Genomic DNA, 15,423 nt, shown 5'->3' with positions numbered 1-15,423 from the left:
GGTAATGACTGGGGAAGGCACTGGCAAACCACCCCATATTGAGTCTGCCATGAAAACACTAGAGGGCATCACCCCAAGGGTCAGACATGACTCGGTGCTTGCACAGGGGATACCTTTACCTTTACTTTTACCTAACTCAGTACAATTGTGGAAGAAGCAGCCCAACACAGTGGAAAGGGGTGTAACTCTGAGTGTTCTTAAAGAAGGAAAAGGGGGAAGGAGAGGGGCTACGGCCCTGATCCGTGGGGGGAAGGAACCATGCAGGGCCCATAGCACATGCTGCATGGATATACTGGCCCTGATTTTATTGAACATTTTATACTTGGGATAATGTTTCCTAATATTTCAGAGAAAAGAACCTACATTTGAATATTTACAGTTTACAGACTGTGTCCAAGTTCAACGTGACAATAGCATCTATTTTGATAGGCTCTCTTAGTTAATATTCTATCCATATAACGTACATACTTTTATTGACTTGAAATTCTGTGGTAATTTGATTGGTGACCTAGGTTTGTCATGCATAGTTCTGAACAAACCACAGCTATCCAAAATATCTTGAACTACTGTGTGCAAAATGGAACTGTGAGGATTTTCAGGGAATAGAGTCTGCAATAAAGGATATTTGTTGTCAAAGGACACAGACCTTCAAATAAAGGCATCTGTCTGATAGCTAAAACATGACTGCCCTCTCCTGTGCTTCTTTGTAACTACATCTCATTTTGAGGACATCAAAGGTTGTCTGGTGATAAAAAGGAAGATTAAAATGTTTTTTTTAAGGTTCAGATAAGCAGGCCACTTTGAAAAGTACAGCAACTTACATATATTTCCACTATCTAAAGGTACTTAACCATTCTAAATACCTCACCAAAAGTGCTGCTTATTTCCAGTTTGAAAGTTGCAGCCCCAAACTCTTCAATTTGGAAAATAAAAAACCTTACAGAAAATTTTTCAAACAGCTCCCAGGTCTGTGGGATTATTGGCAACATACATGTATAGAGAAAAACTCACTGGCAGAACCAACAATACTTTACAGACACATTATCCCTGTTCAGCCTATAGTCTAAAGATTATTATACAAGCACAGATGTCATTGAGCAGCCCACCTGGGGAATGTTCGACTTCGAAGCTCTTTTATGAAGACTTGACTCCCATTCTGTACAGGCTTAACTTCTGTAGTTTGGCCAGTATCATGCTTGTGCCAATTCCTTTTCTTTTTCACTGCAAGAGAATTGGAAAAAGATAGGCATTAAGGTCCTGAATACTGGTAACTGCTGGCTAGAATTCAGGATTACAAACTACAAACAAATTTCCACCATAAAGCAGCAATTTTTTTGCCATGTAGAACCAGTTTTGTCATGTAGAACAATTATGAACTTGATACATCTCACAAAGTGGTCTAAAACACAAAATGAAGGCTGACTGATAGTTTGAACATACACAAAGAAAATCAATCATGTTCATGGAGTTATACCATCACATTGACTTTGGGGGAGGTTGTCTTATTGCTGGTTTAAATTGGGGAGACACTCTGGCTCAGTGGTAGAGTACCTGCTCTTTCTTTCTTTCTTTCTTTCTTTCTTTCTTTCTTTCTTTCTTTCTTTCTTTCTTTCTTTATTTATTTATTTATTTATTTATTTATTTATTTATTTATTTATTTGTTTATTGTGTTTATATAACGCCCTCTCCAGAGGCTCAGGACGATTTACATAAAATGTAGAAAATAATACAAGAAACTTCGTTTTTCTATAACATATAACCATAACATTAATACTATTAACATTGATAATTGTAACAATGGTAATTATAACAGTGCAAAATGTTATGCATGGCAGGATCCCTGCCTTATGCCTTGGCACCCTGTACTCCTTAGCCAATAGTGCAACGCGACAGTCTAGACTTGGGAGCAAGCTAGACACAGGACAGACCAAGTCACTCTGGCAGGGCAATGTCAGAGCAGACTCCATCTTGAGAACCAGGACAAGCCCAGGCTTGTTCTCAGCTACAGGTTTGGAAATCCAGGTGCCTCCATGCCCTACTCTCGACCCACCCCCATTGAACTACTGATTTGGTTCTAGCCAGTATGCCCCAGGGACCCTGGGCATATCTCTTTGTCTCTTGACTTAAGCCTGTCTGCCAGGGGAATTTCTTCCTCAAACACTTACAGCTAGCCCCATTGACACCCTGCAGCCATCCGGCTTAAGCCCATTAACTCTTTGTCTAGAGCCATTAACACCCATCTCCTGTCCTGGCAAGGACATTTCCCAATGCAGTGACCCGGGGAAGACCCCATCACATGCACACCGCATGTCCACTCACATGCATACCGCATGTCCACCCACATGCACCCCTCCTGTCCAATCACCTACACCGCCCACGCCCCAGTCCTAGGTCCCCTCCCCTAGGTCCCCTCCCACCATAAAAATAGTGGCCCGAAATCGTCACTTTGAGTTTTTCCACCTTGGGACCCTTGGAAATCTCCCTTCATGCAGGACGTGTCGCTGCTCTCTTGCCTCTCTACTTGACGGAAGGTAACTATACTGAACCTCTTGTCCCCACTGTATTACTTTCCCTATCTGACTGTATGTTAGTGTATTAGTGTATTTTATGCTTGTTATTGTTTTTCTTACTTTAATAAAGACTGTTATTTTTGCAACATATTGACTTGTCCACCTTGAGTCCTTTCACGGGTGTAATTTACCTCGTAGACATTGGTAATGATCCTGTAACGCTAAGTTACCTAACCTCTCACAAAACTAAGCCAGTTGTTCCCCACAACTTGAACCCGCATGTCACAGGACGCATGGGAGAGCATTTCGGGTAACAAAACAGATCCAGTGTAGAATGCTTTGGTGGATTTCTGGGTGGGAGGGAGCAAGGGCCCTGCAGATGTTGTTGGTTATGCCTGGTCTCAACCAAATGCCTGGCAGAAGAGCTCCCTTTTGCTGGCCCTGCAGAACTGTTTTAGCTCCATCAGGGCCCTGATCTCCTCTGGGAGCTCATTCCACCAGATGGGGGCCAGGAGGTATTCTGCATGGAGCCAAATAAAACAGTTTTAAAAACAACCAGTTTAGACCGCTTTATTATATTACAATCGTTGTTCTGCATTGAAAATAATGTGTTGAAAAACTACGTTGAAATGCTCTCTGCATGAAACAATTCATAGCCTTGCCCCCTGTAGTTTTGTCAACTCTGCTTTGTTCTCAAATGCAGTCACTAATCTGCATAACTAAAGAGCTTCTCTGCATGGCTAATAGCACATCTCAGGCAAGCAGGAGAGAAATGAATTGGTGAAAAGCATCTTTCAGAAACAACGGTTAAAAGACACTTAAAGCACCGAAGATGCAGTTCACCATGCAGAGCAAAATCAGTTTTGCAGAGTAAATTAACTCTTCTGTGCAGAGATCAGAAAATCAACAGTGTATTTAGTGAGTTTTCATCAGCTTATCCATCATGCAGAAGAGGCCCAGGATAGAAGCAGGCTTCCTTAGGGCCAGGGATCATTAGCCAGTTGGTGGTGGCAGAGTGTAGACCTCTTTGAGGGGCATAGGCAGGGAGACAGTCCCTCATTATATATTTATAAAACCCTCCCATACAGCCCAGGGCGGTTCACATAAAACATTGCAGGGGTGATATATAGAACAATCTAAACATATAACACAGTAATAAATAACATATCAACAATAATCCAACAGTGGTTCCAAATAGAATGACAATTTAGACAAAACCCCCATGGTTCAGGTCATGGAAGGGGTATCTGAGGGGGAATGAGTGAATGATGTTGGGTCGGTCGAACTCAAGCAAATGCCTGGTGGAGAAGCTCCCTTTTGCAGGCCCTGCATGTAGAATGTCCCAGGTTTGATCTCTGACATCTCCACTTAAGGATCACATAGTAAATGATGTGAAAAAGCTATGCTTGGAGAGCTGTTGGCAGTCTGACTAGACAATACTGACTCTGATGGACCAGTGCTCTAATTCTACATAAACCAGCTTCATGTGTCCATGTGTTCAAGTATATATTGGATTAACGGATGAGTAAGAGAACAATACCCCAGCCCCAGCCCAAGTGCACACTCACACAAGCAACATTTGCAACATTTGGGGGGGGGGGGTGAAAAACAAGATCACCCATGTCAGCTAATTTCTCAACTATACAGTTGTTATTTTTTTTTAAGCCCTGCATGATATAATTGTTCACAGGAATGTAACATTTCAGCATATGGGAGAAGGGGAAGTGCTGTTTAAATGCCACACTCAAAAATTCCTTACCCACGGAAAGCTAGAATATAGCAAACATATGAACGTATTAGCCTACTTTTCTTCCAGATGTGAGAATTATGTACAGTAAGTTTAAGAGAGAGAGAGAGAGCACATTCAAAAATGTGATCCTTCATTTCTGAAGTGGTACATTTCCCAAAGGCCTGTATCATATGATTTTGCTGCATATGGAAAATGTCTTTTAGACTCTGTGACCGAGGCAAACTGTTCCAATCTGTAATATTAAATTGATTCAGATTTCTAAGTTGCTCCATATATTAGAAATAATTTTTTTAAAACACCAAACTAGAAAGCGACATAAAATACAAACAGAATGGGGGATAATTGTTGATATTGTTGTTCATACTAATAGGCTGGATCCTTTAAGAAAGTTCCATGATTTTTCCCCTGATTTCCCCCATGCTGTGGCAGTTCTTCAGCTCCTACCTCATGCTGCTCCCTCTGCTTCTAACAGCAGCATTTCAACCAGCAATTTCATGATACGAGGGGGGCAGCAGGGAAGTCAAGTTTCTATGCACAGAATTTAGGTGTGATGCAATTCTATATTTTAAACTTTTATTCTTGAATTTGTCCCTTGTCAAGTACCCCCGTTTTAGAAATAAATACAATTACTGGGTTGGGTACAGTGTAAAATTTCTGATTGAGCTAGAATTCTCGCCCAAGACTTTGTGCAACTGATTTTTGGACATTGTAATATATAGGGAAAGAGGGGCTTAGGTGTTGTGCCAGATCTTGCACAGGCAGAATTGTGTTAAGCCCCTCACTACTGCAAGGAGAAAACCTCTGAGGCCACTTAGATGGTCCTCAGACTTAATCCCTACTGCAACTAATATTATGTATTACAGAGACTGTTGGCTCCTGTTTATGGAATTTACAAGACAGGGATACTGTAGAATGATGGAAGCATTATCTAATATTCTACATCTTTTCAAGCCAATTTGTACATGGCTGTCAGCAACTTCTAGGACTCTGTAAAAAGTACTTGGTTTGATGATAAGTGCAGAGGATATATCGGAAGAATTAGAGCTAAATTTCATCTTTTTAATTGTACCAATTGCTCACATCAGAACATATATCACTGAAGCAAGCTTTTAGAACTTCGATAAAGCATAAAAACTGGCTTGCTTTATGTAAAGGATTGAAGATTCTTCTCTCCTATCACTAATAAGGAGTCACAGACTTTCTGGAACATACCGTATTTGCCGGCGTATAAGATGACTGGGCGTATAAGACGACCCCCCAACATTTCCACTCAAAATATAGAGTTTTGTTACATTACATTACACTACCATGGGCCACTATGGGCAGCTATGTCTATCCCAACTGAAGTGCACCCGGCATATAAGATGACCCCCCCCACTTGGAGGCATATTTTTCAGGGGGGGAAAGTAGTCTTATACGCCAGCAAATACTGTAGTTAATAGACCATCTGTAGTGTCCAGTATTCCATCATGTATTGCTCCTAGGAACTGGAAACATAATTCCCCCTCTATACTTGCAAAGGCTTCTAGATCTGACTCAGGATAGATGCTAGTTGAGCCCTCTGAGACTGACTTATGGCACCTGATTCTCCCAGAGACAGCAGGCTCTCTAATTAAGCAAATGTGACCATGCAAGGCCCCTGAGCCTGACTTAATACCAGCTGACCTTTTGAAAGCCAATTTGCTATGGTGGAGCAACCTGCTGGCCCCCCTTTTTACCCAAATTATTGTCACAGGAATTATTCCCATAGCTTGGAAACATGCAATAATAGTTCCATATACAAAAAAGAAGCTAAGTATGATCCTACAAATTATCAGCCTATTAGCTTTCTGTCAACAATAGACAATAGATATGCAGTCTTTCAAGTAAGCTTCTGATTTGGACCATAGGGGCAGCTGACTTATCCAATTCCCCTTTCACAAAGTGTTATACAAGGCTGCCTTTTAAATCTTTATGTAAATGACATGATTCCTTACCTTCAAAAATTCATGCTGGCCATGAAAACCCCGTGTTCTGTTTTATGCAAATGACATGATGCTACTATTTATATCAAAAGCTGGCTTTTGTAAGACATTAAGTGCATTTATTGATTATTGTATTCAGGAGGGGCTATCTGTACATTATGGTAAATCTAATTACCCCCCCCCCCAAAAAAAAGACCTTGTTCTAGACAAATAACATGTACAGTCAAGGAATGTTCACAGGCAACTTGTTTTAAATATCTGGGAAAGCCCATGTTTCAGTCAGCTACGGAAATTGCTAGAACCAGTCCAAAACAAATGCTATTTTAAGCATTGTTTTAATTTTAAAAGAGATCAGTATGTACCTACAGCCACTAAGGCTTTTAATGTAAAAATAATTTATCACATGTTGTTTGGGGGAACCACTTGGATAAATGAAGTTTCTAAATCTCTAGATTATATACTTCTTCAGTTCCTGCATAAGATGACAGGACTGCCTAGCTTTCTGCCTCAGAAACTGCATTTAAAGGTACTCATTCGAATCCAGGGCTTAGATGGTTGCCTTTAATCTGAAGCTGAAGGTCTTTTTTTCACTACCTACTGCCCAAGGAGGGTTTTTTCACCTTTTTTAGGAAGGCAATTTCAGAAATGCTTGGAAGAGGTGTGTAGAGAATAGGTTTGAGTCTCCTGGCCTTTCCCTCATAATGATCAGGAATATGGATTATCAGGAAGCATCCAAGATAATTAGGTGATTGATCTTGTCCACTAATCCAAGCTAGGCATTTATGCTCCATTTCTGCACTAGGGATCCCTCCATCTATGGCCCTTCCCTCATATTTGAAGCTTCTTACGATCCCAGGCCACAAGCATGCTTTTATGTTCACCAGACTGAATGTTGTGCTGACAACAAACTGAAAGAGCAATCTGCTAATCCCAGTTTCAGACCACTTCTATGGATGTGTATCTGATGCAATAGAGACTGTGGATCACGTTTTGTTGTTCTGTGATCAATGGACAGTCCCCAGAGCTCTTTGGATGACCCCTGTTCAGTTATCAGCTTTGTGTTGAATCCTGGGTGGTATCTGTTGTTAGCAGATTTTGATCCAGAAATAACTCAATCTGTTGCAAAATAAAATGCTGCCAAAATAAATATTATTCCACTGACCTTATGAGAAATATGTCCACTGTTACATTTTATCCAATTTATCTTAGACTTTTATGAGACACATATATTTTATTGTTTTGTATACTGTCCTGAGATGCCTTACATGAATTGGGAGTTTCGCCCCACTTAACCCACCTCATCAGTACATTGTACACCAACCAGGAGGCCACAGCATGAACAATATATGGAGACACTGATTGGTTCAAGGTCAGCCAAGGAGTGAAACAGGATATCTTATCACCCTTTCTTTTTAACCTTTATGCAGAAGAATCTAGGATCGAAATCAAAATTGGAGGTTGTAACATCAATAATCTCCGCTATGCAGATGGTACAACACTCCTTGCTGAATCGGAGCATTATCTGAAGACCTTGATAAAGAGACTAAAAGAAGAAAGTGAAAAGATGGGACTATACCTAAATATCAAAAAGACCAAGATCATGACAACTACTGGCAGTTGCACCAAAGTCATGATTGACAATGAGAACATAGAATGTATTGATGATTTCATCTTTCTTGGCTCTATGATCAATCAAAGTGGTGGATGCAGCCGTGAAATCAAACGGCGAATAACACTGGGCTGTAACACAATGTTAGGCATGAACCGAATATGGAAGAGTATGGATATCAGCCTTAATACAAAGTGCCGGCTAGTCAATGCCGTTGTCTTCCCCATAACAACCTATGGATGTGAAAGTTGGACCCTGAAGAAAGAAGACAGGAGGAGAATAGATGCTTTCAAATTATGGTGTTGGAGACAAATGCTGCGAATACCATGGACAGCCAAAGTTACCAACAAGATGATTTTGGAGAGGAGCAAACCAACTGTGTCAATAGAAGGGAAGATGTTAAGGCTAAAGCTCACTAACTTTGGACACATCATGTGATCAAACTCGTTAGAAAAATCATTAGTGCTCAGTATGGTCAGCAGCAAAAGGAAACGTGGTCGCCAAAGGATCCGCTGGCTCGACACAATCAAAGCCGATACAGGGATGACCATGAACCAATTAAAAGAAACAGTTAGAGACAGGGGCACGTGGTGAAGACTTTCCTATGGAATCGCCGAGGGACAGACATGACTAAACGGATAACATCATCATCATCATCATCATCATCATCATCATCATCATCATCATCATCATCATCATCATCATCATCATACTGTGCCCATTCTGTCATGCTTTGTAACATTTGGTTTTGTTCTTTGCCCTGTTGTGATATGTTGGTTTTATGCTCAAAATCTTTCTTCATACGAGCTTAATAATAAATTAAGGGAGTTTCCCAGCCTGGAATTGGCAATCCTAACTGCACCAGGTGGTGGGAGGGGTATTACATGGAGTTTTATTCCTCCAATGCAGCTCTGGTTTGAATCGAGTCTCCATATATCAGGGGCTCTCAGATTGCCCAGTATAGTAATCCATACCCCAATGCATGGGAGGGGGGGGTGCATATATTAGGCAGATGGCTCCCCAGCAGGAGCCACATGGGCAACTTTCAGTATGCATTGACAAGTGGTGGGGGCACATCTCTATTAGAAATGGCCTGACATAGAGACTGTGTAAGGCCAGGTGGGGTCGGCAGAACAACAACAGCAAGAGGGTCAGGTATGGCAGCCCATTCTCAGCCAGCCTCTGTTACCTCACAGAGTTTGTATATCCAAGGGTGGCAGACAGCAGTAGATGCACTGATGTGGCAAACATCTAGCCAGCCTGGGTCAGTTTGGCAGCAGTACTTGGACTGGCAAGGACCAGTTCAACGTTCCCCGATTCCACAGAGGCAACTTGGATCATAGCAGATGGGGAGTTACCCAATTTGGCAGCAGCAATGTGATAGGACTCCCCCTCTTGCCAAGCTAAGGGGGTCGCCCCTTGGGGTGGTGTCAAAGCAAACCCCTGGCCAATATCAAATGATCCATCACCTTTTTTATCCAAAGGGCTTGTCAGTCAGTGATGCAATAGCACCCATGCAATGCTCAGTAAAGAGTGTTGGATCATGCAGTTGTGATCCAGCCCTGTCATCCCCCGGGGGGTGCAGGCAGCCACATGCCCTTATAAGGGGCTACCTGAGTGAGCCCAGCCTCTTTCCCCCTCAGTGCCTGAAGCAGCATCCCACCCTCCCACACTGCTAGGTTATGGGTTAGATAACTTCCATTGTTGTTATGTTTGTGGGCTTTAAAAGAATTATTTGTTAACTGTCAAATCCAGTGAATAGTAAAATTGGGGTGGATCTATTGGGGGCAACCAAGCTTGCACACTGGCCTCCCCATTGGAGGGGGCCCTCATAAGAGGCTGAATGGATGCTGAGCTAGTTGAGTAGCTTGCATTTCCGGGTGGCGGCTGAGACCCAACAGAGGCGGACACACATTGGGTTCTCACCCAGTTGCCACCTCCAAAATGTCAGCAGGTCCGTGATTTCTGGGTGATCCAGGCTGGCTAGCTGGAGGTACCCACTGAAAAGGGGACCTGCTGTCAATGGCTGCTTTGCAGTCAGCTGACTGCAAGAGGGCAAGATCCGTCCCCATTCTATGCCATGTTCATTTGAGAAAAATAAAGACTGTGACCAGATTCATGTCAAAAGAAATAAGATGGTTTGAGTGTCCTCATTAGGTACAACTAATATCCCCCTGCAAGGCAAATCTTATCGAATAGTAAATATGGAAAAGGTGTGTGAAATACTGTGAAATATACATACAGACTGTGTGAAATATACATACATGATTTCTTAATGTGATGATAATCAGGATGCTTGCCACTTATTTTGTGCTGGGTGTATTCAGCAAGGTAGTGGTGGAGAGGTGGTAAATTTTGTCCATTGATCACCTACCATTATTCACTATTTGTGTTTGATCTATATGATCTATATGATCCATTCCAGCCAACACACTGACTACAGCATATAACACGAATTGAAGTTTTCATGAACTTTTCTATTAGCAAGTAACAGGTTAGCAAAACTGGGAGGAGAGGAATCAAACCTGTTCTCTCAGTTCATATGGTCCCAGTTTGAATTGGGCCTACCAGATAGAAGTAAGTTTCTGCCATTTAAGCTTCCTTCCTAGTACTTATACATACATAGGATCACTGCCTTAATCTATTAATTGCCTTATTCTAAAAGGATGTATATATACGTTTTCTAGTTAAAGCCTATTTGTAAAAGCCTTCATATAAGAGTTACAATTAGAAAATGTGATGTATATTATCTTAAATCATCTGAAACCTATTCACTAAATCTAGTAATCCTCAGAGATGACACAGGGATGACAAAAGTCACAAGGAACTCAAGGAGATCTAAGTACTGAACTCTGCATGCAAATCTGCTTTGTGCTTGACTTTCTCTTTTACTGCATATTTTGCCTTAAACAATGCACTTAGAAATTTCCATGGGAGATGGTTTAATTAAACTTAACCATATCTATAGTCAGTTATTAATAAAATAAACTGGATCTTGCATTCTCTCCAGTCAGCAGTCAAATGATCCATGTAAAAATCCCAGTTTCTCTTGACAGAAAGCTTTCATTGGCAACCTCCCACCCATTTTTTTATTCACAGGCTAGAGTGCTTTGCATATACTCACACTGTCATTAAATAAAATAGTAATCCTGTGAAAGACTACTGGAAAAGTAGTATCCACACTGGCATCCTCAGAACATAAACATAGGGAAGATGTGCTACAGGAAGCCAATATATCAGGATATACACCATCATAATGATGTGTTACCCAAACTAACCATGACCTCACAAACTGAACAAGTGTATCTCAGCCTCCTGGTGGTAGCTGGAAACCTCCTGGTTTCCTACGACTGATCTTTGGGTGACAGAGATCAAGCTTCCTGGGGGAAAAGCCACTTTGGACAGTGGAATCTCGGGCATTCTACCACCCTGGAGTCCCTTCCCTCCCCAGACTAGACCCTCCTCAGTCTTCACCTCATTAATCTCCAGGTATTTCCCAACGCAGAGCTGGGAACCTTAAGTGTACGTCCTCTGCATTTGGGATGTGTACATTACTTCCATACCAGTAGTAAACTACTTACAACTTAATTTCAGAGGAGCAGCCATGTTATTCTGTTGAATGAAACAGGAGCCTAGGGGCATCTTAAAGATTAATGATATGCATTCCAACTTAAGTTTTCATGAGTCCGAACTCACTTCCTCAGAATCATGGCAGATACATTCATAGCAACTGAAAGCGAGCTCTGTCTCACCAAAGCATATGCAAGAAAGCCAGCTTGGTGTAGTGTTTAGAAGTGCGGACTTCTAATCTGGCATGCTGGGTTCGATTCTGCACATGCAGCCAGCTGGGTGACCTTGGGCTCGCCACAGCACTGAGAAAGCTGTTCTGACTGAGCAATAATATTAGGGCTCTCTCTGCCTCACCTACCTCTCAGGTGCCTGTTGTCAGGAGAGGAAAGGGAAGGGGATTGTAAGCCGCTTTGAGATTCCTGGTACAGAAAAGCAGCATAAAAGAACCAACTCTTCAAAATTCTTGAATACAGCTCCATCTCTTCATTACAGCTCTCATGTGTTGCTTGAGACCTTTCCAGGTTTTCCATGGCACACAAACAACCAGCACCAGCACAGGGGCGGGGTTGCTGGATGAGAGGAAACCCTGAAAGAGCTCCTTCCAAGAGTCCGGTGCTACAGGACTCAAGCCATAATACAATATCATCCAATGTAAGAATTTACAGAGCCTGTGGGCTGACTGCTCCTCAAAGACTATTATCGGCAAAAAACTCACAAATCTACAGACTTAATAATGTCTCTGTGGAACAATCTTCCTTACCCAAAATGATCCAAGAAATACATTTTTGACAAATGCGTATTCCTTCCCCATAAGTAGTTTTCACAAATTTCATTAAATCAAAATATTCTAAATGTCATACAAGAGGAAGCAATTTTTCTAAAATATATTCAACAGGCTGCAATGGAAATGCATGAAGGTAAAGGAGAATTATTTATATATTTGACATCTGGAAGGCATCCATCATGGAATGTGTATATCAGAATCCTTCCTTATTAAAAAAAACCAATCCTCCTACAAGTTGTATAATAAGATCTGCATATTTATTGTTTGTCTTACAAATCATGCAATCTTATCCAATGTTGGTCCCCTTGATATTTACAAAAATGGCCGGGGGGTGGAGCGTGTCTGGGGTGTCTGAGTTGGAATAGGGCCAAGCAGAGTGCAGTCTGATTGGCCCGGCTCCTACAGCTCCCGCTCTCCATCTCTGGCCACTTGCCCCACACCTCAAATGCGCGCCTGGCCAGTGCGTCTGTGACTGTCCGTTGCTCCACCCGCACCACACAACAGCCCGGCCCCACTGCTGAAGGGCTGGCAGCGGTGCCTACCAACCTGTCTGCCACTGCCACAAGGCACCACCGCTACACATTCGGGGTCCGCCTCTGCCCACCCTTAAGAAGACCCCAGCCCACCCGCCAAGGCTGCAGTAGCCGAAGCAGCGAAAGCGGCGACCCACCTGCCCATCGCATGAGCCACGTGCCAGCCCCGCACGCTGAGGACACATCTCTGATCACGCCTCTGACTGGCCAGAGCCTGTTACAGACGCCGCAGGAGGTAGGGCAGGGGCCGCAGCGACTGACCTGCCCATAACCGTGGCGATCCTGCCTCTGAATGCAACAAAGACCCTCTCCAGCCTGCCACCAAAGGTGAGCCTGGTGAGCCTGATGAGCCACAACCCACCACGAAGGACCTGCCTCTCGTGCCGAGTCTGCATCACCCAGGGCGGCTTCAGCAAGATCCCTGTCCAATGCTGTCAAGAGCTGCCTGCACCGCTTGCTTAGGGCCCCAAGTCATTTTTGTATTTTCAATGGAAAATGGAAATTTCAGGGCAAATTGAAATTTGTGGATTGATCAGTTTCTTATTCTATTAAGCATATTTATGAAACTTAAAATATCAGTGCCTTACAGTGTAATTCTCAGAAGAGTTATATTCTATTAAGACCAATGAAGCCAATAGGAATAGAAATAGTAACTTTGCATTGGAAAATGTTCTCCAAGCAGAAGTACAAATATATATCCAGTAATAAAGGTAGAGAACAGCAGACTGCTGCATTGTGTGATGCATTAGCACATATATCTTAGTTTTTAAAATAATATTGGAGGCAGGAAACAATAAAAGATAAATTTAAAAAATAACAAATTTTGTGGTAAACAGGAAAGCATGTTATTTGGACAGAAAAAGTCTCACACAGTCCTAATATGACCAGCAGCTTATTCAGATGCTGGGTTAAATTTTATAACACTGAATAAATTTACTCTTCAATGGTATATTATCAGCATACATAGTCATTATATACAAAATTAGTCACCTGTAAACAGTACAGACGTCCTTGAGACTATTGCTTGTATCTTCAGGGTCCCTACAGTGGCAAATATTTTTATGGCTCCAACAAACTCTGGAATAATATCAGGAATGTCTGAGTTTTTAATTTAATTTCATTTTTGTTAAATGTACATTCATTCCAGTCACTATTATAGTCACAGGATTAGATCTCATGGAGGATTCCCATGAAAAGAGGGAGGTAATTTGCATCCATTCCCTCCTCCCCCTACTGCTTCCAGTGTTGTTGCTGGCGTCCCTATCCTCCAAGCTATGGATGCCAGCCTCCCAGTGAGGCATGGGGTTCCCCCAGAATTATAGTTAATCTCCAGACTACAGAGATAGGCTCCCCTGGAGAAAACAGATAATATAGAGGGTGGGTTCTATACTATTGTACTCTGTTGAAGTCCCTCTCCTTCCTAGGTTCCATCCCTAATCTCCAGGAGTTTCCCAACCTGGATCTGGCAACCTCATCTTCCACCAGTAGCCAGGGGGGACCAGGGAACCCTACTCCAGAGGCAGCACTGCAGGGGGCCAATTTGGGCTGCAGTGGGAAGGAGATGGGGAGGGAAAGAAAATCAGCTCCCCTAACAGAAATTACTTCCATCAGTGGAAATGTTTTCCATGTGTTTCTGTTTTTCATTGGTCTAAATGGGGAACATATTTCAATAGAAAATGCAGACAGGCTGTAGTTTCTTTATATTCTATCTCACTGAGGCTGAATTTTCAGTCAAGGAGCCTTTCTATCCAGTTCCATACACATAGCATCTATGTCTACAGGAACTCAAAAGAAAAATAGTTTGTGCCATTTGTTGTTTTCTATTTGTCTATCTTCTGTCAGCAGGTAGACTTATTTCTTGTTATGTCTGGCATTCTACAGGGATTTCTCCTTCCTGACCAAAGTTTTTATTGCTGTTTTTAGGTCTTTATGTGTATTTTAGCTCAATTTTTAATTGGTTTGAGGAAGTGTGCTTTTGGAGGATTGGTTTTAAAATGTGATTTTATTAAAGGTAAAGGTAAAGGTATCCCCTGTGCAAGCACCGGGTCATGTCTGACCCTTGGGGTGACGCCCTCTAGCATTTTCATGGCAGACTCAATACGGGGTGGTTTGCCAGTGCCTCCCCCAGTCATTGCCGTTTAACCCCCAGCAAGCTGGGTACTCATTTTACTGACCTCGGAAGGATGGAAGGCTGAGTCAACCTTGAGCCGGCTGCTGGGATTGAACTCCCAGCCTCATGGGCAGACAGCATCAGACAGCATGTTGCTGCCTTACCACTCTGCGCCACAAGAGGCTCTTGATTTTATTATGTATGCTTTAATGTTAGTTTACTTGGTAGCTCTTGTGAGAGCAGAACGGTGGAATACAAAAATACATACATACATACATACATGCATGCATGCATGCATGCATGCATGCATACATGCATGCATGCATACATACATACATACATACATACATACATACATACATACATACATACGTATGTACTAAACTGGAATTAACAGTTTCAGAGACTTTATCTCTCACTCCAATAATTCTCTCTGGCCAGGATCAGGCCGACAGGAGGAAGGACATTGGTTCTATATGCTGTAAAACATTTCACTTGCAGATAAACGCAGACACCTGGCTGTCCAAAAAGGGAGGCAATATTGCACAGTAGGTACCAGGAGATGTTTGAGATCATAAGAGGCCAATAAAGGC

General features: G+C 42.3%; 1 protein-coding gene across 2 annotated transcripts in view; it reads right to left on the bottom strand.

The window, feature by feature from the left end:
* Positions 1–15,423, bottom strand: part of PHF2 (PHD finger protein 2) — a 160,751-nt gene that overhangs the window by 57,591 nt on the left and 87,737 nt on the right. For both annotated transcript variants that reach the window (XM_077325583.1, XM_077325584.1), the window contains exon 3: positions 1,107–1,221. In XM_077325583.1, coding sequence (XP_077181698.1) covers positions 1,107–1,221 — 115 coding nt within the window. The remainder of the gene's footprint in view (positions 1–1,106; positions 1,222–15,423) is intronic.

Source organism: Paroedura picta, chromosome 3 (genome assembly GCF_049243985.1).
Source record: "Paroedura picta isolate Pp20150507F chromosome 3, Ppicta_v3.0, whole genome shotgun sequence".
NCBI lineage: Eukaryota > Metazoa > Chordata > Lepidosauria > Squamata > Gekkonidae > Paroedura > Paroedura picta.
This window is presented reverse-complemented; position numbering and strand designations above follow the sequence as displayed.